This window comes from Ctenocephalides felis, unplaced genomic scaffold (genome assembly GCF_003426905.1).
Source record: "Ctenocephalides felis isolate EL2017-DRISC unplaced genomic scaffold, ASM342690v1 CF-g0.4_SCAFFOLD_00845, whole genome shotgun sequence".
Lineage (NCBI taxonomy): Eukaryota > Metazoa > Arthropoda > Insecta > Siphonaptera > Pulicidae > Ctenocephalides > Ctenocephalides felis.
This window is the reverse complement of record NW_020536999.1, coordinates 24011543-24037117: the sequence shown is the minus strand read 5'-3', so window position 1 is coordinate 24037117 and position 25575 is coordinate 24011543. Positions and strand designations below refer to the sequence as shown.

At 30.0% G+C, this 25575-nt stretch overlaps 1 protein-coding gene across 3 annotated transcripts in view; it reads left to right on the top strand.

Moving 5' to 3' along the window:
- Positions 1–2064: 2064 nt before the first annotated feature.
- The window catches only part of LOC113371669 (Krueppel-like factor luna), a 531563-nt gene continuing 508052 nt past the window's right edge, over positions 2065–25575 (top strand). For all 3 annotated transcript variants that reach the window (XM_026612332.1, XM_026612327.1, XM_026612319.1), the window contains exon 1: positions 2065–2698. In XM_026612332.1, coding sequence (XP_026468117.1) covers positions 2597–2698 — 102 coding nt within the window. In that variant the 5' untranslated portion in view covers positions 2065–2596. The remainder of the gene's footprint in view (positions 2699–25575) is intronic.

Sequence of the window (25575 nt, the reverse complement as noted above, 5' to 3'; positions counted from 1 at the left end):
TTTTCAAAACAATATTAAAGATGGCAAGTAAAGTCAAGTACACCAACCAGAGGGCAGTTGTATCTACTATATCGACAGTTTGTTACAAACTTCAAATGATTTGTTTACCAACGTAGGTTCTTATCTATGCAATACGGCATTGTCTACTGTCTATGGATGTCGAGATTATGACAAATTTTTAGCTCTTAAGTTCAGTTGGTTCCTGCATTCTGCAGGAATTACATCGCGGCGTGTCGACCCGAGCGCCAATGCAATCGGGTCGACGAGCCGCATGTTCGACCTGTCAGAGAAACCAGGACAGTTAATTAGAAGTTTAGTTGGATTAATATTTATAGTTAAGTGGGATTAATATTTGTTCTTGGCCTTTGCATTTATAACTAGGTAAGTGAGTATTGTATTTTTTTTTTTGTAAAGTTTGATATCATTACAGTCAACTCTTTGAAATTGATGGTTCAATTTTGTTGTGAAATAGACCAATGTAATAGCAACACAGCCTGCTTTTTTCAATATAAAATGGTTTTAAAAACTGTCAAGATGCTAGGTATCTGCTGTGCAGTAAAGCGTTTTAGATAGAAAATATAACCTAGAAAACGTACAAACGTCAGAAAAATATTGTCATAAATGCATCTTTCATTGTTTTCAAATGTTACATAATTATACATGATATTATTGTGATTTTAATGAATCGAATCAGAAAAAACATCATTCACATAAACTCGAATTAAACCTATATATTTGCAAATATGAGTTACAGAAAAAACTTCGATTCAGGTAGTAAATGTGATCAACATTTATAAAATCCTGCATTTCCATAAAGTCAATTCTTTGTTCAGTCAGTACAAATAATATGTTTTGTGAATTATTGTAGTCGGATCTATTTCCTTATCTATGAGTCGGATGATTTGTACTCTCAAAAATCGATTTGTCATTTTTTACACTTTTTGGCTCGTATCTAAATAATGTCTTTATGGCTTTAACTTGCCAAAAATTAATCAGCTCGTTTTCTTATCAATTCGAATTGGTTGATCCGAAATAGTAGACAAAACATCCAAACATACATACTTGAATACACACACACACAAACACATACAAACATACATTTTTTAAATAAATTGAGTTAGTAAATGTGATTAAAATGTATGAAAATTTAAGTTATAAATTTATTTATAAATTTATTAAAAAATCACTGAACCTGCCTTTTCATAAATTTACTCATTAATTCTTTATCATTATTCAGTCAATGCTAGCAAAATGATTTTTGAATCATTTTGCTCTCAAAAATTGAATTGTCATTTATTATACTTCTTGGTTCGTATTTACAAAAGAACTGGACCTACCTCTGCCGAAAATTAATCAGCATGTTTTCTTATCAATAGGAATCAAATGCTACCTACCTACATACATACGTACATAATTCATACATGCATACATAATTCATACATACATACATACATAATTCATACATTCATTCATACATACATATATAAATTCGTATATTCTCATACATTCATACATAATATCCATCCATTTTTGGTATAGTATACCAACATATTCAGAAACATGTTTGAAAAGTAAAGATATGCAAAAATTTTCATTTCCTTTTTTTGCGATTACAATAACTTTAGTATATAGTAAGTTAACCCTAAATGAGTAAGTGCCGAGTACGAGTACATCTACAATTTGAGTAAATCATTGACTAGCGCTTAGCAGCGAGCAGCGAGTCATGTATATTTTTACTTGGCATGTAAACACAGTGCATTATCCTTTGGCCCATTGATGCACTCCACGTACACGCACGCACACGTTCCAACGTCCACGCACACTTCACCAACACTTGCAGTCCGTCTCTTTTAGGTCTACTACACGGAGGAATGGAATTCCAGCACCGGCCGACGTGGAACTACATTGGACAGGTGTCTCTTTCGACTTCGCCCGGTGGGAGTCGAGAGAGCGTTAGGACGTATGTCTGTTATCGAGCGTGGCAATGCGCGCGCAATCTTCGCCGGGCCCGTGGTAGGGGACCGGCATTTCGAATTCCTTTCCGAGTGCTTCAGTTCTGTTGAGACCTAGGTCGTGAGTAGACCCGACGCTCGCGGCTTAAAGGACCCAAATACGTGTTTGTTTATAAAAACAGACCGCGTGTGTGCAGTTTGTTGACCAAAATCATAATCAATTCAAATCCAAAGTGTTTGTAGATTTTTCTTATGGCCAATTTTGATAACAGCACCCGTTGCTAGGTTACAGTATATTTTCCATCCATGCCTGGTTGTATTCAGTATGTGTTTTTAATTGTTGCCTTCGCTTTGGAACAGCAATATACCCAATTGGAATTCACTGTCTGTTCATGGATGCACACTTGCATCGTCACGAGCACGTGCTCTTTCAATAAACCAATATCAAATTCGTGTTTTTAAGTTAGTGATCCATAACTCATGTTTTAAATACAAGTTTTAGTTCACAGTTATATATTATTATGGTGTGTGTTTGTTCTGTGATTGTAATGGAAACAGTGTGAGCAACTGAGTTTTCAATTTTTTCGTGATATAATTGATGGTGTTTGGTTTTTAATTTGAATTGTTGGTATTTTTACACAAAAATGGATATACTGCCGAGCGGGGATATCTTTCGGGAGCTTCAGGACATCCAGGACACTGGATGCTTCCCGTCGCAGACTTCGTTGGAGGATCATTGGCAACAGGTCAGTCATAGGAATCTAATTAGAATCATACATTTTTTAAACATTTTTATTTTATATTATATGAGCTATTTGGTTGTTATAAACACACATATTATTGTCCTAGATTTTAATATCAATAGTTGTCACTCCAAGGAATGATTCACCAATTCTTTTTTTTTTTTTAATTATTTTTGAACAGCAATCAGAACCTTACGTTCTATGAGCTGGTGGGCTGAAACTTCTCCTTCCTTCGTATTTTTTTTTTTTTAGATGGTTATCATCCATCCATATTTGATGATTTTGTTATTAGAATTAATCTAATAAGGCTGACATTTTATTGGTGCAGCAATGCCCGGTGAGGGCTATTTTCACTTGGAAACATATTACTATCTATATTTTCAAGTGAAAATCGAACCCGGGACCTCTGAAACAAGTCTCGTCGCTCTTAACCGCTTACCTACGGGCCAGCCCATTCACTAATTCTGTTACATTTCTCCAATTGAATATTAATTATATTTTTTCAATCTTCTTGAAAATGGTGTCTCAAGAAGTTGGGCGACTATAAATTTTGTATGATCTTCCAATTTTCGAAAATTTTTAGCAAAAACACCTGGATTTTACCTGTGAGTTATGTCATGTTTTATTTTAAATTCATTAGGTGTCATAAAAGTAAGAATTTCTGAGAACTCGTCACGTCGTGTTATCTGCTATTGATAATGCTTTATTTTACCTTGCGTAAGAGGCAGATAATAATTGTTGTAATATAATAAATCATATAGAACTTATTTAATTGCATTTTATTAATAGAATTTTATCACAAAATTAGAACTCGGTTGAAATTATTAACCCCTCGTAGTAAGGGGTAAGTTATATTAATCGCAAACAATGGAAAATGATATTTTTTGCATCTTTTCACATTTCAAGGCTTTTAAACATGTTGGCATGCCTTAAAATGTATGTGTCGAGTGTGTGTGTATGCATGTTAGGAAACAATTTGTGGTCCACGATTTCGAGAGCACGGATCAACCGATTTGAATGATTCAAAACACATTCGATTCCCATTTATGGGAAGAGACGTGCAGATTAGGTTTTTGCAAAGGCAGGTCCAGTTGCTTCAGAGACACTAGCAAAAAGTGCGAAAAGTGGCAATTCAGTTTTTGAGACAACGGAGTGTCCGATTTGAATGATTGAAAAAACATTTCACTTGTACTGATGGAATAAAAAAATGATTAAATTTTGTAAAGCGGTTTCGTAGATCCCTTGAAAAATGTAACAAAAAATGCTATTTGGTGGTGAATAAATGATTATTAGACATATGCACTTCTAATTATCAGATATTATTGGTACTTTTGTTCCTATTTCTGTGGGCTCCCCATCAAGATTTGTAGAAAGATGAAAAATTGGGTCATACATACAGACTGCAAACATACTTTTTTCCAAATTTGGTCTCATTTGATTCAGATTGGATCAACTTTTCTATCAAAAAATTGGAACTATAAGTTTTTTCCGCATTTTTTGCCTCTTGTATGGTTACTGCCTTCGAATTTTGGTATCTTTTCTAAGAAAGGAATTTTTTAGAGTTTGAAATTGCCTTATATACATGATCTAACTGGTGTTGTTTCAATGTACATAACGTTTAGTAAACAAAACACAAAAGAAAACTAATGAGAAGGACCAATATTTACACTAGAACTTTTTGTAGTCTCTAAACAAACCTCGACTACGTCGAAAAGCTATATGATCTGTAATACATATATGACGTAATTTAGAAAATTACTATTGGATTTTATTATCCGGTTATAAATGTAACAATTTTATTGTTTTTATGACTTCATCATTTTTTAATCGTTGAACCGACGGATCAAGTAAAGTATTATATTTTATTTACATATACAACCTTGCATAACAACAATATATGTATAAAAATAATTTTAGTAGGTTATCTAATACATAGGTACATTTAATCAATATCAATTTCATATCTTATCAATTTGGCTAATATTTATAATATCGCACATCAGTTCGTGGAAACCTGGCTTTGCAATCGGTTGCAAATTAGATACATACCTACACACACACACACACACACACACACACACACACACACACACACATATATATATATATATATATATATATATATATATATATAATTTTCTTTATTCCACGTTCCGACAAAAAAATTTTGTTATTTATATTTTTATACAAAATTTTTAATTTTATATTTTTGTACTCAATTACTTATTTATATGTCTATATTACTGAATGATGACACACATCAAGTATCGAAACGTATAATAAAGGATTTTTTTTTAAATTATTTTTTTGTTTCGAAGAATGGGCTGTTGAAACTTTTTTTCGTGTATATGTACATGTTTATATATTTATATATATATGTATATGTATAAGTATAAGGGGCTAGGGGCTTGTTGTATCAGTTTTTTTAAAAATTAAAATATCTTGAGATCCACTGAATATATTTTTATAAAATAAATATGGATAGATGCTACTATTAATACTATTGTTCATTACCATCTACCGGGGCAAGTAGCAACGACATAAAACGTCAATAATATCTCTGGGAATTTATTCTTTACTTATTCAAAGAACGGTAATTCTTTTCATAAATCAACGTAAACTGCAAATACTAATAAAATACACATATAGTGTTTCCTATGAACATTTTATATGCCCACATCTTACAAACTATACCACCAAAATACAAATTATGCTGAAATAAAACTATTTCACGAAATTTTCATTTGAATCATATTAGACTTATCCCCACATACCATACAATACCATTCTTGCATGTTTCAACTAGCCCCAGGTGTGATTTTTTTATATTAATCAAGATAATTATTTAAACAATTTAGCAATCACAAAAATTGTTATACATTATCAAAGATTGATAAATTTTAACCAATATAAATTTAGCACAATTATTTATTAGATTAAATATAAATTAGAATATAAAATTTAACCCGTTCCACTCGCGAGTTGCAAAATCAATATGTATTTTATCGCCGGAGTGAAAAGGGTTAAAATTAGTCGATAATATTGAAGCAAATTGAAATTTTCTGATATTACAATTTATATATGTCAAAAATGATGCACCTGCACAGTTCTGTTTACTGCATCGACGGTAGCTATGACAATATTATTACAGGTTCAATCGAGAAAAAATTTAGTATCTCTTAATATTAAACTGAAAATTGGCTGTTACTACTTACCCCTGTTACAATAAGCCCTTAGATCTTGTATATATGTTTAGCCTATATCCACTATAAAATATCATTAACTGTATTATTTTATAACAGTGCATTTTTTATCTAATTCTGTTAAAAGTATTTATTTTGGGCCCACATTATTGCAATAATTAATTTTACAATTTTTATTGAAGAATACAGATATCTTTTTTTTATCGGGTACAATATACGAATATAATTTGAAATTACTCATGTTTTTTATTGTCTATTTTTTATAAATATACCGAGATTGTAGTCTTTTCGTGTTAGAGAATGTTGCAGCTTATTTGATTTTTGATTTGATGTGAATTATTCATAAAACAAATAGTTTTTTCGAAGATTTTAGGAAGTTTATCCAACGTTTTCCATGAGAATTTCTAAGAAATCCATGCATAAACAATTGCAAAGAGATTAAACAGAGCACGTAAACAAATAATTGTGCTAATATTAGTATGAGTAATTTGTTTTTGCATATAAAAAGTCTTAAATTATCAGAATTTGCGATGAGTAACAAAGCGCAGGAAACGATGTTGTATAAACATCATGTGAATGTGGAAAGATAGCTTGCATTCCAATTTTATTTTTGCAAATATTATTTTTAGATAAATATTAATTAACCGTCGAATGATAATTTATTTATAATTGGTACATTAGTAATTATGAAGAAAGCATAAACATTTGAGCGAGTCGATTTGTATGGGTAAAAAAGTCAAAAAAGGCACATACAATTTTCGGATACTGGAGACACAAAAATAAGGGTTGAAATTTGAAAATTTGAAATTTCTACAATGTATTCTTAAAGCATGTATAAATATATTTCTAAAATTTTGAAATGATTGATAAAGTAGTTTTCTTTAATATAAATTCCCAAGCATCACCTTTTTTTAGGCGGTTACACTAGTTGTGCCCCTTAAGGCAAAATGCTACTCACAGTTAGTTCATTTAAATTTTATAGTTTTTCTTTGCAGTATCCTTTTAATCACGCTGCATTTTATTTTTATTTTAAACACGTATAATTTTATTCTTTGTCTCATTGGTCTGTGTCCTGATGTCGTTCATTTTTGTTTGGCCTTAATGATCCAATTTTCCGCAAAACGTTACATTGAACCCGCCGGCCGCTCTCTGCATTCGGAAACGGGGTTAGATTTATTAGACATGGTCGTTCGCACGTTAGTCATTTTGTAATTTAGCCAGAACATTAAACCAAATGGAAAAAACGACTCTGTTAGCATTTCATATAATTCATAAATTGGGTGATGTTAATTTGAAAATTGATGGGAAGAAATTAATTTGGTAATTGAAACATATTGCTGTTTATTTTTACATTTTACCCTTACATTAGCAGTTGATGTTGATATGAAAATAAATTATTATATTAGGTTGGCAAATATTTTTTTTTAACTTTTTGAAAAGCAATCAGAACAAAATCGTCTTTAATGCCAATGAGACTTAATATTAGTCTTTTCGATAGATGGCAGCCTAAATAGTTCCAACATCTCTGCATTATATATTATTATTACAATTTCTGTAATAGAGCAAAGGATTGGCAACTAAGTTAGTGCGGCTCTTGCTCTTAGATGATTCCAATTGAATTTTTTGGTTTGCTCATATAGTCCAAATGTAAAATACCCTTCTTTATTGGATAGTAAGCAATTTAGATGCCCATCAGTAAACAAGAGTATGTTTGGTTGGTTTGTTTTGCCACATCCACCATAAAATTCTGACGCTGGTTTTTGGTTCACCAAAATTGTTCTGGTGATTTCTACTCAAAGATGAAAACTAGAAAAGATTTGTGATGTAAGTAATGCAATAAATCACCGTTTACGTTTGTTAATTCTGGCGTTTTTGTAACTGCATTGTTTAATTTTGTTTGAAAGATTATTAATGCAAAATATCAGGTTGGCAACTAAGTGCGGATTTTTGTAGGAAAATCAAGAACCAAATAACTTTATTCTAAAATGCTTTTTGCCAAAAAAAATCGTCATCAAAATTACAGATTATTAATGCAAAATATCTGGTTGGCAACTAAGTAAGTGCGGATTTATGTAAGAAAATCAAAGACATTTGTACATATAACTAGTAATAACTTCATTTTACAATGCTTTGTCCTTTTTAATCACTGCCAAAAAAAATTGTCATCAAAATTACAGATCATTAATACCAAATATCAGATTGGCAACTAAGTGCGGATTTTTGTAAGAAAATCAAAGCCAATTTTTTCATAGAACCAAATTTCATATAACTTTATTCTACAATGCTTTGCCTTTTTTGATCACTGCCAAAAAAAAATCGACATCAAAATTACAGATTATACGAAATATCAGATCGGCAACTAACTAAGTGCGGATTTTTGTTAAAATATTATTGTTGATTTTGATATTGATATGAACACCTCATTATGAACTTTTAACCTATATTTCAGTTTTTTTTTTATTTATTTATTATATTTCAGGTTGGGAAGTCTAGGTCATAAATATTGATAATGATTGTCTTGATAATAACTGCTATATAATTAAGATTTATGAGTAATTTCAAGAAAAAAGCCATAATTATTTGGTAAAATATCGAAAATTTGGTATGTGACCTGTAAGTTGTGTCCATATGGTTGATTTGGATTTAAGAGTAGATCAATTTGATTTCCGAGGATAAATGTAAATTGTTTATTGGTTTACCCACTGCCAAGCATGCCATATATAAATTTTCCTGATTGCTAAAATGCCTTGTTTGATTACTGCCAAAAAAATCGATATCAAAATTACAGATCATTAATAGAAAATATAAGGTTGGTAACTAAGTAAGTGCAGATTTTTGTTAGAATATTGTTGACTTTGATGTTGATATGAACACCTCTTATGAATTTATAATCTGATATGATGACGCAAAGGAACAAATGGGTTTATCGGTTTGTAGTACACCAGAAAATACAACTGCTAAGTAATTTTCATTGTTTTTTACAATTTAAAAGCAGAGAGAATTATAGCAGTGTCTTTGAAACATATATGTTGTTTCGTGCAAGTTTTCAAAATATATCAGTTGTACTCCTCGAATAGTTATCGGTAAACTTTTATTGTGTTCTCGTAACACATGCGTAATTTAATAAACTTCTTCTCCAAAACTTTTATTTCCCCACTTGTTTATTATTATCATTCCATTTTAATTTCAAAGTTTTCAATTTCCTCCTCGTGTACAATAATACAGTAATAATCTAAACCAATTTGCGATGTAATTCGAACGACTAACCGCGCTTGCAGATTCTATATAAATACAAATACTAGAACAGAATCGAGAACACATTTTGTACGTTCTTTGTTCGTCCTTCTGTGCAAAACTAATAAATTTACTGTTCGTGTGACAATTGAACTAATGGAATGAAAGTAGCTAAGCAAGCAAATAAATTGAAATGAGAACAGATGGATCAAGCCAGATGTTGGGGCTCGGTAAATTTCAGAATTGAAGAATTAGTAGAAAATATTTATTTATTAAACCTGCAACATTTTGGTAGTAGTCATTTTAGTAATCGAAAATTTTTACTCCTACTTGCACAGGCAGTGAATAATAATATTGTCAATACATAACAATACAGTATTGAATCTTAATCCAAATGGAAAGGCTTAACTTATACTTAAAAAAAAACAATTCATTTCTATCATAGTTGTTCATCTCGAACACTTTTTAAATTTTGAGATCAATTTAAGTTATTTCTATTGCGGAATTAAAAAATACAACTGCCTCTCTTCCACAAATTCCTATTTTATAATAGTCATTTTTGGTACTCCAAGCATTTTTCATTTAGCTGATCATTTTTTATTTAACTGATATATTTTTGCTATAAAAACAATTCATTTTTATAATGAGTTGTTCAACTCCAACACTTTTTAAAATTTTGGGATCAATTTTCTTTTCTTTTAAAATTTATTTTTATTGCGGAATTGAAAAATACACGTAACAGTAAATTTTCACCTTCCTTCCACAAATCCTTTTTTCATAATAGTCATTTGTGTACTCCAACCATTTTTTATTTAGCTTGATAACTAATCAATTATTAATGTTTTTTTTACTAAATTTTGATCAAGATTTTGCTATGAAATTATGAAATGGCTTAAAATCTTAGATGTTGGCGACACATCTAAGGTTGCCATCGATAAAAGTATATGCGCCAAATTTTCCATCGGTTTTTGCATAATCAGTCAAAGATTTTCAGGATTTTCACATTATAGAAATATTTCTTAATGCTGACAATCAATACATAGTTGCAGAACGAACAATTTTAAGATCTAATGATACAACAGTTTTTAGGAGAAAACTAACTACCATACCAACCCATGGTAAAGTTGTAAATATTTCGACACTTCTTAAAATCTCACTCATGTGATAGATATGCCACAAAATAATTCAAAAATTAATGTTCGGATTTTGCTTCATAAATTAAAGAATGAATGAATTAATGAAAAGGGCTCTATAAATATACCAAAACCTTGAATCTCCAAATGTGCCAATTAAATTTTAATTAAAACAGTTTCAAATTAGGCTGACACTTGCAATGACTGTCAATATCAAGAAAATTTATATGTGGCATGCTTTGCAGTGGGTAAACCACTGCAAACTGTATTCATACATATATTTTGGTTTTGGCAATCAGTTGGTCATTTTTTAGTAAACATTTTTTATATAATATAACTTGTGTCAGCTGCCCTGTTCACTCATATACCACATACTTCCTTTTTTCTCATCATATATCCTGATGATCATCATAAAATGTATTGCATATATATATATATATATATATATATATATATATATATATATATAACATTGTGAGAGTATAATACTCTTGGGTAATAAACTCATATATATTACCCAAATACTGAAGCTTCAATGAAATACGTTTTTTAATCCTAAAAATCTTACTAAAAACTTTCTAGAATTTTTTTGGCTAAACGTTTGCCGGGTCACCTAGTATATACATAGCATTTTGCAGATGAGTAATTTCAAATCTATAATAGAAATTGGAGGTTGGTTAAAAAAATCGTTTTAACCCTTTCCACTCGCTAATTCCAGGATTTATATGAATTTTGCGCCGGAGCGGCGGCATCCGAGTGAAAAAGGTTAAAGTCACTACTCCTGAAAAAGCTGCTGTTTTGGAACGGATCCACCTAGACTTTTTTATGAGTACGGATCAGCTGCTACATCAATCAATCAAAATAGCAACAATTTCATAAATAAAGGGTATGGGCGCATTGCCATATAGAATCGGCCCCACCCTGGTATTTAAATAATTTATAAGCCATTTTATAGGTCTAAATCATAAAAACCGATATACCAATTTTCAACTTTGTATCTCATCTTATGGCCGAGATATCATTGAAAATATGTGAAAGTGGCCCCTTTTTTCAAACTCACTTTTTGACGTAACCATAAAAGATATCGAAAAAAAATTTACGTGGTTCTATTCATATTGGCTTAGGCCACATAATGTAGAACAATCGATGCCAAATAATTAATTATTATTAGCTGAAAAAGATAAAATAATTTTTCAATTGATGTTTTCCGGTAGTGCGTTTAGTTGGACCACCTTCTAATTAGCGTTATTCGAAAGATTATTGCTTTATCTTTTAGTACTGAAAATATTGTTCAAATCAATTTGGTGGAACACACTGGAAAATTGAAAAAACCGGAGCCAGTACACCCGCGCGTAACCCTAATAGTACCCTGCAATCGCATAGAGTTCGTTCGAACGCAAAGCAGTGCGCGAAGCGCCCGAAACGGTTCCTAAGAAATTCTGAACTTTGAATTCTGAAATACAATTTCTTTTTTTTATCACCGTGAGTAATTTAATTAAAGTAATAAAAGTATTTTAATTATAATATTAGAAATAACTAGTGGGGTGGGTGGCATCGTGCCTTAAGGCAAATTGCTGGAACTTCCCGTACCGTAACGAAATGTTCGAGTAATACTGAATGTTTTAAAATAAATTATTATAAATATTGAGACATTGTCTAATATTTATAGGTATTTTATAAACTGAATTGCAAAGTTGAAATTATTTGTTTAAAGTATATTAGAACTATAGTCAGAATTAAAAATAAAATCTGAATTATTTTCGATATACAAAAATTAAAAAAAAAAAAAATTAAACAAAATTTTTTTTTCCAAAATCAATTATTTTATTAAGACAAGCAGAAAGTTCTTTGAATCATTAAAATCGGACGCTTAGTTCTCTCAAAAACTGCAATTTTTTACATATTTAACTCCGTATCTTCGAAATGGCTGGACCTACCTTTGCCAAAAACTAATAAACACTTCTCCCAATCATTACTAATTGAATGTTTTTTAGATCATTCAAATCGGATACTCCGTTCTCTCAAAAAGTCGATTTCTATTTTCTGCACTCTTTGCTCCGTATCCCGGAAACGGCTGGACCTGCTTTTGCCAAAAACTAATCAGCTCTTTTTCCGATCGATAGGTATCGAATGTTTTTTGAACCATTCAAATCGGTTAATCCGTACGCCCGAAAACGTGGGCGAAAATTTGTATCCATACATACATACATACACACACACACACACACACATCCATTTTTTCTGAGGTATGCCAAAACGTTCAGAAACCTTCAGGACGTCGAGAAATGTAAAAATTTTCAATTCCGATTTTCGGCCCATTACAATAACTTACCCTACGGGAAATTAAAAATTTATTGGTGTTCTTTTAAAATTTACAAGTGTATCATATGATTTACACAAATACTTCGGTATGCTAAATAAATAAATAATAAATCAATTAAAATTATATTTTGTTATTTTAATCGTCATCACTGTCATGGTTAATAGCAACCAAAGTTTCCTCTACTATAAAAATATTCGATAGTATTTCTGATGGACGTATAATACGTGATAAATACCTCGCAAATGACATATAATATATGATAGCTGCAATATGTGAACAGCAACCAACAGTCCTCAATCCATTGGGACAACTACAGCAATACCTTAAAATACTTCAATAGTTAGTGCCAAGCGGAGTATATTCAATATAAACATTATATTTTTTCCTATTTATATGCCGTGATTGGACATCAATTCTAATTATATTCCTACACTCTTTGAAATAATAATAATAATAATAATAATAATAATGATTATTAGAATACTTTCAGTAATAATTTTTGTAAATTCCTGAAGTACTATATAGAAAATTTCCACATCAAATGGCAAATAATTTTTGAAGAATTTTAAATAACCAAAAGCAAAGAATTTCAGATTACCATTTGTCATATTTCTTTTTGTATTGTAGTATTGAGTAGTACTGATAAAGATAGGCCACAATAAGGGCTTTATAATCGCAATGTTACAATTATCATTAAAAAAAAGAAAGGTTTCTTGGGAATACATATAACTATATAATAAATATTGTCACATTCAGAATTTCTTAGGAACCGTTTCGGGCGCTTCGCGCACTGCTTTGCGTTCGAACGAACTCTATGCGATTGCAGGGTACTATTAGGGTTACGCGCGGGTGTACTGGCTCCGGTTTTTTCAATTTTCCAGTGTGTTCCACCAAATTGATTTGAACAATATTTTCAGTACTAAAAGATAAAGCAATAATCTTTCGAATAACGCTAATTAGAAGGTGGTCCAACTAAACGCACTACCGGAAAACATCAATTGAAAAATTATTTTATCTTTTTCAGCTAATAATAATTAATTATTTGGCATCGATTGTTCTACATTATGTGGCCTAAGCCAATATGAATAGAACCACGTAAATTTTTTTTTGATATCTTTTATGGCTACGTCAAAAAGTGAGTTTGAAAAAAGGGGCCACTTTCACATATTTTCAATGATATCTCGGCCATAAGATGAGATACAAAGTTGAAAATTGGTATATCGGTTTTTATCATTTAGACCTATAAAATGGCTTATAAATTATTTAAATACCAGGGTGGGGCCGATTCTATATGGCAATGCGCCCATACCCTTTGTTATTAACTTTTTTTTCTTGGGTTTTGAATATCCATTCCCTCAGCCGTTAGATTTTCTGAATGAAAGTGTGTTGCGTTGTCATTGTTAATCCAAGGGACTGACTCCATATACACAGAGAGATGTGTGTAGAGGTTAGAGGGTAAATGTAGATGTAGATGTAGATATGGATATAGATTTGTATGTGTTGGTCGGTTACCTCCGTGTGTTATACACCTGTCTTCGATTCGGGACATCGAACCTAATCCCTCTGGTATTATGTGACGGTCAGCCGCCACGCCGTAATTCGTTGTAACACCGAGAATAACAGGAAAAAGACCAAGTACGACGTTTTAATTTATAGACTATGATATCGAATAGATTCTTGTTTTATAAAAGGAATAAATGAAAAAGGAAAATGTACCTTGCTAGTGCATTTTAGCAATGAACACTTGGCGTATGGATTTAACACTTACAGGACGGAACTGATTTCAAAACAATCTAATGTGCCGGCTGTAAACTTGATTTCATTGTGTATGTTATGCAATTTGTTTGACAAAAATTTGTGGTCATTGAAGGACATACATTTGTAACATTAATTTATTTTTGATCATTTTATATAATGGTGACATTCAAAACAATTTCCAAAATGCATAGCTGGTTGATTTTCACATGTTTTACAATAAAATAATTACTGGTTCTTTTCTGTCAGAACAGACAATACAATCCCTTTTATTCTTCCTCTCGCATTTAGAATATGCCACTGATTAGTCAGTATATTTTTACATTTTTGTGCTGCCATAATGGTTTGTTTTTTCTATTATATTGTCTAACAATTCATTTGTAAAATATAAAGTAAAAGAATCTCTTGGATGTCTTATATTGCTTGGCATTTGCAGTCGGGGTGTTTGTTGATGTATGTCAAACTCGATTATTGAAGGAGAATCGGCACATTCGCTAATGTCTTCCCGCTCTTCATTTATTTTGTCGAACTTCTTCTTCTTTTTGTTGGTTGGATAATACCATCATCACATTCATCACTATCATTGGTGCGATTAGTAATTTCGTAAAATTTGTCTGTATGAATGTCTATTTGAAACTCATCGTCACTACTGCTTAATTCACAAAATTTACCAGTCGTTTTTTGCCAAAAGCGCTCGGTCGTTTTAAATATTAAAAAAAAAGACTAACATAGCAAAGAAAAAGGCTAAATGTACTACTGAAATAGCTTAAAATTATTTTCAAAATACAATACTGTTTATCACTGCTATATGTAATTTATTCAACTTTTCGATGCAAACTGAGTCATTGTTTATAAAATAACCTGTGCCTCGCAGAGTATGTTTGTCCACTAAGGTGCATCTTTTAGCATTAATGATTTATGTGACTTTCAAGTCACAATCACATTTAACATTTGCTCTTCTGTGCATGAAAATGATATTTCAGGTTGAAAAGTGAAGCAAAAGTCATGAATATATTTGATATAGGTTGTCTTGACACCGTTGCAGAATTGCGTAATAGAATGCGTAATTTCACGAAAATTATTTGGTAAAAAATCGAAAATTTACGATGTAACCTGTGAGTTACGTGGACCCATATAGGTTTGATTTGGTCTTAAGAGTAGATGAATTTGATTTGCGAAGGAAAAATTAAATTGTTTGTAGTTTGTATTATACTTCACTCATTCATATAAATCAAACGATTAAAATTTTTATAAATTATATTGAGAATAGATACTATTTCAACCTGCATTAATTAATTATTTCCTAAAATAGAATTTACTCAAGCGAATATTCTCGTCTAGGTGCACTCTTTCGGCATTATTTATTAAATATTTTAAACTTTACATTTTTCCAGACTAGGTTCGACTCATCATCAGTGTAATATATTTTATATTTAATTACTAAATTATGAACATGAATTTCCGTATTTTCCGATGTAAACAATATATCGAATATTTATCATTATCATTATTATCAAATATTTTTTTACAACTCTTTTTTTTATGTCTGTTGAGAAGACTCTGTAAAAAATTGAAATAAATTGGTTTAGTAAAAGTAGAGAAATCGTGGGTATCGTATAGAAAAAGATTTTTTTTGAGAAAATCACGTCTAAATTTTTGCAAAGGAAGCAAACCGAAGAGGATTATCGTTGTCAAACATCTGTATATTCGAAAATCATTTTAATTTTGTGCACATTCTTGAATACTTAAACATTGAAAATATCAGAAATATTACAAATTCGATTTTCTTAAAATTCTAGATCTGCCCACCCCATTAAATTAATCACAACAATTAATCATACTTTTTCTGTATCTGTGTATTACATTTTTTACCTATAATCATTTAGGCAGAGTATTTGATAAAATTGTACACAAAAAAAAATATTGAACTTTATCTATAAAAACTTCAACGATTTTGTTTTACATATATTTATTACCTTTGAACTATTTGTTTAATATAAACAATCTCTTTGTAATCAAATCTATAATATTTTCTGACATCTTTTTGTTTCGTTTCGGCGCACATTTTAGGAAGGTTTTATCAAAAGAATTTTTTTTACTATAAAATTCTATTTCCTACTACTATTTTTCTTCCTAATTTCTGAATCCCAATGTGTGTTGTTAATTAGTTTTGGGAAATTTAAACGTTTAATAACGGTTGACCGCTCTGCGGTTTCGGTTTTCGGGTTATGGACGCATACCCGCGGTTAAGGACGACGCTTTAACCCTTACATGGGTATTATAAAGTTAGTCCTTAAAGGATCTTAATCTCATTAGATTTTATTCGGCATTCACAGGTGAAATGCGGTCAAAGAGATTGTGGTAAAAATATTTCTGAACCGTGCATATGATGTTTAATTGGATCAGGAATGGATTCGAAATATACAATTTTACAACACAATAAACAACCAAAAGTACGATTTAATAATGATATTAATATATTGTAAATTAGCCTATCTAATAAATTTCTAAAAATACCTGAAAGGCAATCAATTACTTAAACAATGTACCAAACTCACTTTACCCAAGTGTCTGAAACTATGTAGGAACTTGGTGAAAAGCAAAATCGAAACGTGCGGAAAATTGTAAAATTCTAATCAAGACAATGTTAACATAAAATCCGATTATACCTCAGAGTTATTCAATTTAGATTCCTCGTTAAGATTACTAATTTTCTGATGGCAATTACCGAAGACGATGGCAGTGGCGGTGGCGGTGGCTTTGGAACAGACCTATAACTCCAAGAAAAGGTGAAGCTCTTGTAATGGGATAAATGAGGAGAAACGCCGCTTAAACGATATGATGGTTTTAGAAAGAAAAGTTAGCTTGTTATTTTATGTAAATTATGAAAAACGTTGCGAAGGAAATGTATATTTAGAATTATGAGCGCGAGTCTTCGCCTTGATCAATAACGCATTATACGCATTTATTTGTAACATTTAATCCGTTCGTATAAACCGAGTAAATTATTCAATAAAATGATAATACATTGATAAATATCTGTATTTTTACATGTTTGTATATATTGAATTTTTAGCAAATTTCATTAAAATTAAATTAAATCAGCGTCTTATGTCATGGTGTAAAATTTCTGGTTCAAAATTTTTAAAAATAAATTTTCTTTTTTTTGGATATTCTCAAAATTACTAACTATTAAAGAATATGTGTACAAGAGGATTTTTTGTGTAGAAAATTTTAATTATTTTTGGATATATAGCTGTTAGACCACGATAATCCTCTATTTCTTACTTCTGGCGAAACTTTAATCGCGTTTTTCTCTAAACTGTTTTTTTCGATATGATACCCACGATTTCTCAACTTTTACTGGAGCACATTACATTTACTTGAACTTTTTCTAGACCCTTCTTTACAGACTTCTCTTCAGTGTGAACAACGCTCATCCCCAAATTTTTATTTCAACTATATTTAAAAATTTCGAGAATATGAAAGAAAGTTGTATTTTTTCAGACAGTCGCTATTGTGTGAAAAACAATTACTTTAACTTGCCCGTAGTTTGTAGAGTAGTGACATTATTCGAGATAAATAATATATATGTACACACATACCCACACATATATATATATACATTTCATAGTATACACATTACAGTTTTCTTCAGATTATTTGGAGAGCTGAAATCATCAATATGGTCAAGTGCCAATTTTTGAGACCCCTTCATCACCTAAAATTAACTTCATGACTATTTTTAATTTTTATTTTTTTCTCAAATCTCAAAACAATAATTATTTGTCACAAAAGTATAGTAAAAATATTGTTTACCTTTTTTTCAGCTTTTCAAAAATCGCATAAAATTCATGCCTCTGGTCCAGTATACTCTCTTTAAAAAGCCCAACAGACTAATTTTTTATATTATAGATTGCTATTTTTAAGTAAGCAGAGTTGTTATAGAGCATTTCAACATAAAACAATATTTTATATCCAATCTTGTAATTCAATTTTAAACAAAAGTTACCTTAAACCTATTCATTTCAAATTATCTCCTCTTATGAGTTGCGTAACGTTCATGTCCATTACACAAAATGCTTTTAATTTTTTTCTATCTATTCATTCATTATTTACTCGTACAATTTCCCATTTACGGTTAATTCCGTTCTGTTCGTTTCTAATTAAATGTTTGAATACGACAAACTCGAAAATGTATGTATTTATAGAATGATTTTTAAGTATACAAGTTTGTTAACAAGCCATGTGTGTCAACAGCCGTATTTTATATGAAAACAGCTGATGAGGCCATTTTCTTTCGCACACGCACGCGAAATAAATATTTACAGCTGAAATTTGATCACGGTCATGTATTTTTTTTATTTATACCTTAGGTTAGGGTACACATTGCATTTTTAAAAATTGTACCTCAATAAGTTTTGTCTCTTTTTAGCGCGTGCCTGCGTGCCTTGTTTTGTCTCTTTTTTTGCTTCACTGTTGGCCAAGTTGAGGACGCTTTTAAAAATTAAAAAAAAATTAATATAATTGATTTAGATATGAGATAAATAATATAAAAACAAATATAAATATTACTGCAAATAATATTGTATCAACTCGATCAGTGAATAAAAATAAATATTCAAGGTGAATCTTTGTTTCATTATTAGTTTAGTTACTTAAATTTTATTATTATTAGTATTTTTTGGTGCTTTTGGTGCTAATGTCTTGCACTACTTCTGACAATTTCCTTCACATAAGAAAAACATTGTCTTCGAATATTTAACACGATTAAAAAATATTGTCTTTTTATTAAGTCGATTAAAGTTTTACAAATTTTACCCCAACGCACTACTATTTTATAAATGCACAATTTAATTAATTAATATCACAAATATTTTAATTACTCTCAGAAATTTGTGTTATTTCAGTTATTTATGTGAACTGTGTAATATTATATAATGCATTCGGAGCAAATGTTAATTGAGAAATCTTGTGCTTGAAAAACTTTCATGAGTGTTAGTTCAGGGTTTCTCAAAGAGCACAAACACTATTGTGATAGTCATGCGTTTATTTTTATACAAAAGTCTGTTTAGCAGTATTTAAAGTATAATCATTATTTCTTATTATATATCATCATTTTTATTGATCTATATATCATCAGTTAAAATTTAAAGTAAATTTCAATATTTCAATTTCAAGTCACATATCAAGTATCAAACAATTAATTTTTTTTATTTTTTTTTACTACTTCTCCATGATTAGAATTTCATTTTCCATGAAATTATTCTATAATGATTCAGTTCAGAACCCTTATTGTATATGCATTGGCCCACTCTGAAATGATTTACCAAAATTCGAATAGCCATTCAGGAGCAGTTTAAGTAACCATCAGCTAATTTTACATATTTTAACGAACAATTTTTACAAAGGAGTAGCTGTATAATATATTAGGCTTATCTGTGAACTACAAACAAAATATTTTTACCAAAATTGTAATATGTGTAACACTAATTGCTTGTTATTCGCACATTTTTATTATTTTGTAAAATGATATTGTCCAGATAACAGATATTAAATCCGTACAATAAACTGAGGTCATAGATTTTCTTAGTTTTTAAAACGAATTTCTTCAAAATGTAGTAGCAGTTTAAAATGTTTAGAATTTATTAAATTGTTTTTCTATTGCTGAAGTCGTTTTATTAAATTTTTGCTTGTTTTACTAATCTAAACTAAGTTGCAATTTAAATAATTAATTTGGTAGACCAGATTTCTTCTTTTAAAACAAATTCCTTCAAAATGTAGTAGCAGTTTAAAGTATTGATGTGTTCTCTTAGCACAGTTTTAAATTGTTTAGGACTTCTTAAATTGTTTTTCTATTGCTGAAGTCGTTTTATTAAATATTAAATTAGCTAGTTTTGCCAATGTAAACTAAGTTGCAGTGTAAATAATTGATTTGATAGACCAGATTTCTTTTTTTTTTAAACAAATTTCTTCAAAATGGTAGTAGTTTAAAGTATTAATGTGTTGTCTTAGCATTGTTTAAAATTGTTTAGGATTTTTTTCAATTGTTTTTCTGTTGCTCAAGTCGTTTTATTAAATTCTGATCAGTTTTATCAATGTAATCTAAGTTGCAATCTAACTAATTAATTTGATAGACCAGATTTCTTTTTCTCCAATCAAAGATCTTCAAAATGTAGTAGTAGTTTATAACATTAATTATCAAATTAACCCGATTTCTAAGACGTGCGATATTAAAAGGAGTTTTGGTTTTAGTGAAAATAGTGTTAGATGTTGTGCGGAAATCAAATCGTCTTTTTAACCCAAGGTCTGCCCAAATCACGAAACTTTTTTATGTTTGATCAATTTCAGGGTTGTCAAAACTTAAAACCATTATCAACAAACTGGGGCATATGTAATTAAACCATTTATCTTCTGTATTAAATCCATAGTTTTGAAATCTCATTCTTGTTGTCTACTTCATGAATTGTTATAAAAGATCCTTCAACGACACGTCTTTTGAATATGTATATATATATATTTCAAAATGCTACATTTTGAAAAAAATATATATTCAAAAGACGGGTCGGATTGAGAGAATCTATTATTGCATAACTGATATTTAACCCTTTCCACTCGCGAATTCCGAGATTTATATGAATTTTGTTGCTGGAGCGACTGCACCCGAGTAAAAAGTGTTAAACCCGATCGTTTGAAAAAGAATGCCAAAATTACGAAAGTGTTTTATGTTGATGATCGTTTTCAGGGTTGATAAAACTATTGTCAACAAACTGGGGCGCCTGTAATTAATCTATTCGTCTTCTGTCCCAAATCCATAGTTTTGGAACCTCGTTCTTGTTGTCTACTTTACATTATTACACGAAACACATCCTCCAACTTCCGTATGTACTTAGGTGTATATTACGATACTTCCTTCATTTCGCCGTGTCGCAGTATTGCGAGATGTTCTCGCTCTCCAGTCTCCACTCCCTCTCTGTGGTGCTCTCTCTATACTGAGTTCTGTATTCTGTATTCTGTATTCTGTTCTCTGTATTGTTTTGTTGCAGCTAGTTGTTCTGTGACAAAACATGTGCATCTGAGAACTGAAATTCCCGCCCTTCGGGGTATTTTAGCTCCACAAGAAGTACGAAATTAGAATCGTTTTGTATAGGAGCCGATATAATAGAATAATAGAAATATTATTTGACAAAATTAATTTAAAATTAATAATTTCCTTTGCTAGATTTAGAATTGTGCTTACCATAGCTCATATCCGGATCACCGACCACGTGTTTTATTTGGTTTGTTTTCTATTCAAGTCTTATCAAATTTCCAAAGAAGAAATTCAAAATCCGCACAATAATTGCATTTTGCTTTACCATCTTTTAAGGAGGGAGCCTACTTGAGAGACTTGAAAATCTTTTTTTTTTTATTTGCAAAAATGTCTTTCAAAATTAGCCAAGAATACATCTCTAAAATGTTAAAAACAAATACAAATTATTTTCGGAGTTATAGAAGAAATAGTGAGTAAGCGTCGAAAAGGTATACGAGCAAAGCGAAAACTTTACTAGGTTTTTCATTTTTTCGATTTTACCTAATTGGCGGGAAAGATAGGAAAATGTCCTATCGAAACGAGACAAAATTGATTGTATTCAGGATGAAATTCTCTTAGTAGAACCTAAAGAACCTTAAATGTTGTTTATTTATTTTCATGTGATCGTGTCAAATATTTTTATTAATATTAGCATATATTTATCAAATGGTTCAAGATCTGGCAAAAATTCAAGACACCTTGCTTGAACTAAATTTTTGTTCTAAAATTCAATTTTAAAGCACACCAAGTTATTTTTGGGTAATCCATCTTGGAAAATATGATAGATAATTCAATTGTGTACAAATTTTCCAAATATTTAATTTGCTTCAGAAGTACAGTTTAAAAGTCACCAAAGATTCAATACAATATAGGTTTGTTACCAATCTTTTGGTTGAATTTTGAAGACGATTTCGGGAAGCACTTATTTTTAACTTTCTGTAGCGCAAGTTATAGTAATCGCAAAAAATTCAAAGCGGTTTCGGAGATCTAGTAAAAACGTAAAAAAATGCCATTTGGCGGTAAAAAATGATCATTAGACATATGCACATCAAATTATTTGATATTTTATAGAGATTTTAACAATAAGTATAATTTTTGTTTACATTCCTATGGGTTCCGTACCAATGTTTATCCGTTGGACGGCGACTCGGCGCTTACGCGCTTCGATATTTCGTCTCTATGCAGTTAAAGCAGTACGATTGCTTTGAAAAAAAGTTCAGAATTTCCAAAATATTTCAAAATAAATTTTTCTTCAAAAAATCTTTTTTTCAATAAAAGTAAATTTTTGTCAAAAATTTATAGTATCTCAAAAATCTAATTCTTTCAGAGTAATTTTTTTTCAAAAATGTTAATCTTTTTTGAAAAAATAATTTTTGGTACGGGAAGTTCCAGCAATTTGCCTTAAGGCACGATGCCATGCGTCCCATTAGTTTAATCTTAATATTGAAAACTAACCATACCGTAAATAATATAATTGTATACACATTTTCCAAATATTTAATTTTCCTGAAATGTACTGTTCAAAAGTTACAAAAGATGAAATACCATATAGGTTTTTTGTCAACAATCATTTGATGGAAGAGGTTTGAAGATGATATTGTGGTCGTACTTTTTTTTACAATTTCAATAACAACTGACCACCAGAGCCTTGTCTAATATGAATTATACGTCCGTGTGTTAGTTTTTAGCAGAAGGGAAGTTTGGTCTTTCGCAAATTAATGCAAGTGTTCCGTTCCGTGTTTGCGAATCACGTTTTCTTAAGGGTGGTTTTACATCATAACTAATTACGATGGCGATGAAACGGGTCCAGATATATCCGATTTACTCTGTAAATTTGTAATTAGATATTTATCCTGTGAGGATAATTAATAATAAATGAATTAGGTTATGTAATCTTAGAAGAACGCTGACGTCGAAGGAAATTGTTAGATGTTTCCTTACAATTTTAATATAATGTAATTAGATGCTACATGTTTAAGTAAAAAATCCTCACTGGTAATTTCCATGCCTTTCTAAGTGCATTCTTTCTAAATTGTCTTCTTACCATTTCCAATCACTATGAAATTGTTCATTACTAAATTATCTTCGGTTTGAATCTATTTTATAATTATTTGCACATGATACAAGTACAATTTTCTAGTTTATCATTCTGAATGTCTTTGAATCTGCAATAAACCTATTACTTGCAACTCGTTTGAAGTAAATGATGTAATGATCGTAAATTTGATGGGAAATTGCTCAATTGTTGTTTAGGCTTTGCCAATCGAGCAGAAAATGGAATTTGTGAAGAAAAGTTATAAATACGAGTTTGAAACTAATCTAGTGGTGCATGGTATCGTGCTTCAAGGCGAATTGCTGGAACTTACGGATGTTAATGAAATTTAGGTTTTTTTTTGAGTTCTGAACGAAGACCCCAAAATTGAATGTCAACTTGAAAGGAAACATGATTATGTATTTCATAAATTTTTAGTGATCAGACAATAGTAAATTCTACCATTTAAATACTAATTTTCTAACTGTGACAACATACCAAGCAAACACATGGTATTTGCTTTTTTGTTTGTTATTAACAATGATATTATGGCGATTTTAGTAATATTTCTTAAATGTATAGCCTTAAAAAAATAATGATTTTTTTAGTGGCTCATCTACACACTAGTACAATCTAAACAAGTTGTTTGAAACAACCAATTATTAACGTACTTGCATCATATATTTTTAAAATTTATCAAATAACAACATATTGGCTATCTTTATTTTTTATCTGTATTATTTTTTTCATTTTAATAACTAAGAACGTTTAGAACGGAATTCCAACGAAATGCATTTCCTCACGCATACAAGATATGTAGGTAAGGTTCTTGGTACAAGTATGAGCCAGGTGCTGGAAACCTTTTTTATTCGCAAAAAACATTGACAAAATTTATTTATATTGGAAAGTAGATTTTATAAAAAAAACTTGTTAAGTTTTGAAGTAAATCAAAATAACGTATAGATTACAGTTGAAATTCATATTGTTTTTAATAAAAGAATTAAAAAAAATAGTAGATGGCATTGAGATAAGTATGTGTGTCGTTAGTTAATATAGTAATTTATTTTATTTTATTCAAATTCTATTAATATTATATTTTTACTACACGAAGAGCTCTGAAGTTACAAGAGACGTAATAAATAAATATCCATACAGTTGTTAAACTATTGATAGTACAGCGGCCTAATTTGTATTTAATAATTACCTGCATTACTCAGATATTTATTATTATTAACAACGCTCTTATTAATAATTAATTTAATTTGTAATTTATACAAACAAAATTTAATTAATAATTTATTAACCTTGGGTTTTGTTAAATTAAATAGAATTAATTTAATAAGAGCGAATAATATACCATTGCTGAGTCATAGTTTTAATGTATAATTCATAGAAGAGTTTTTCCATATTTTTTATGCAAATTTAATTACTATAAGCTTTAGAGATTTTTTTTAGTATATAGTAATTTTATACCTGTCCTGAAATGAACAAGAAAAATTGTAAGAATAATAAAAATTTCTTTAAAAAAACAAAATCTTCTAACTATTGCCAGAGATTTTGAAAATTCATACACCTTAATATAAAATGATTTTTTTGTCAATCTTGTCCTGGTAGCAAGTGAGTTTGAGTGATCCTCGAGGCGGCTTTTGTATTTGTCTGAATGTGAATGTGTTTGTATTTCATGGTATGTTGGTAGAAATTTGTCATTTTATGATAAGTTTGCAACTTCTGATTTAAATCGAAACCAACACATTTATTTTAGATAATCCAAAGGCGTCTTTGTGATCGTATAGGTGTTTACAGACATAACGGAAATGACGGAGACCAAATGGAAATATATATATATATATATATATATATATATATATATATATATATATATATATATATATATAGATGTTGATAAAAGTAATTGTATTACTTCTCACGTAGGTCTCGTGTAGTATCCTATTGGCATTGTGCATACAAATTCCCGGTTTCGCTTCATACATAGCTAAATGGAAAATACATAAAATTGTTATTAATATTTATTCATCATGTGATACTTCACACGAATAAATTGTAGAACGACATCTACGACTCGTAATAAAACACACTAAACGATCACATTCAGATAAATACAAAAGCC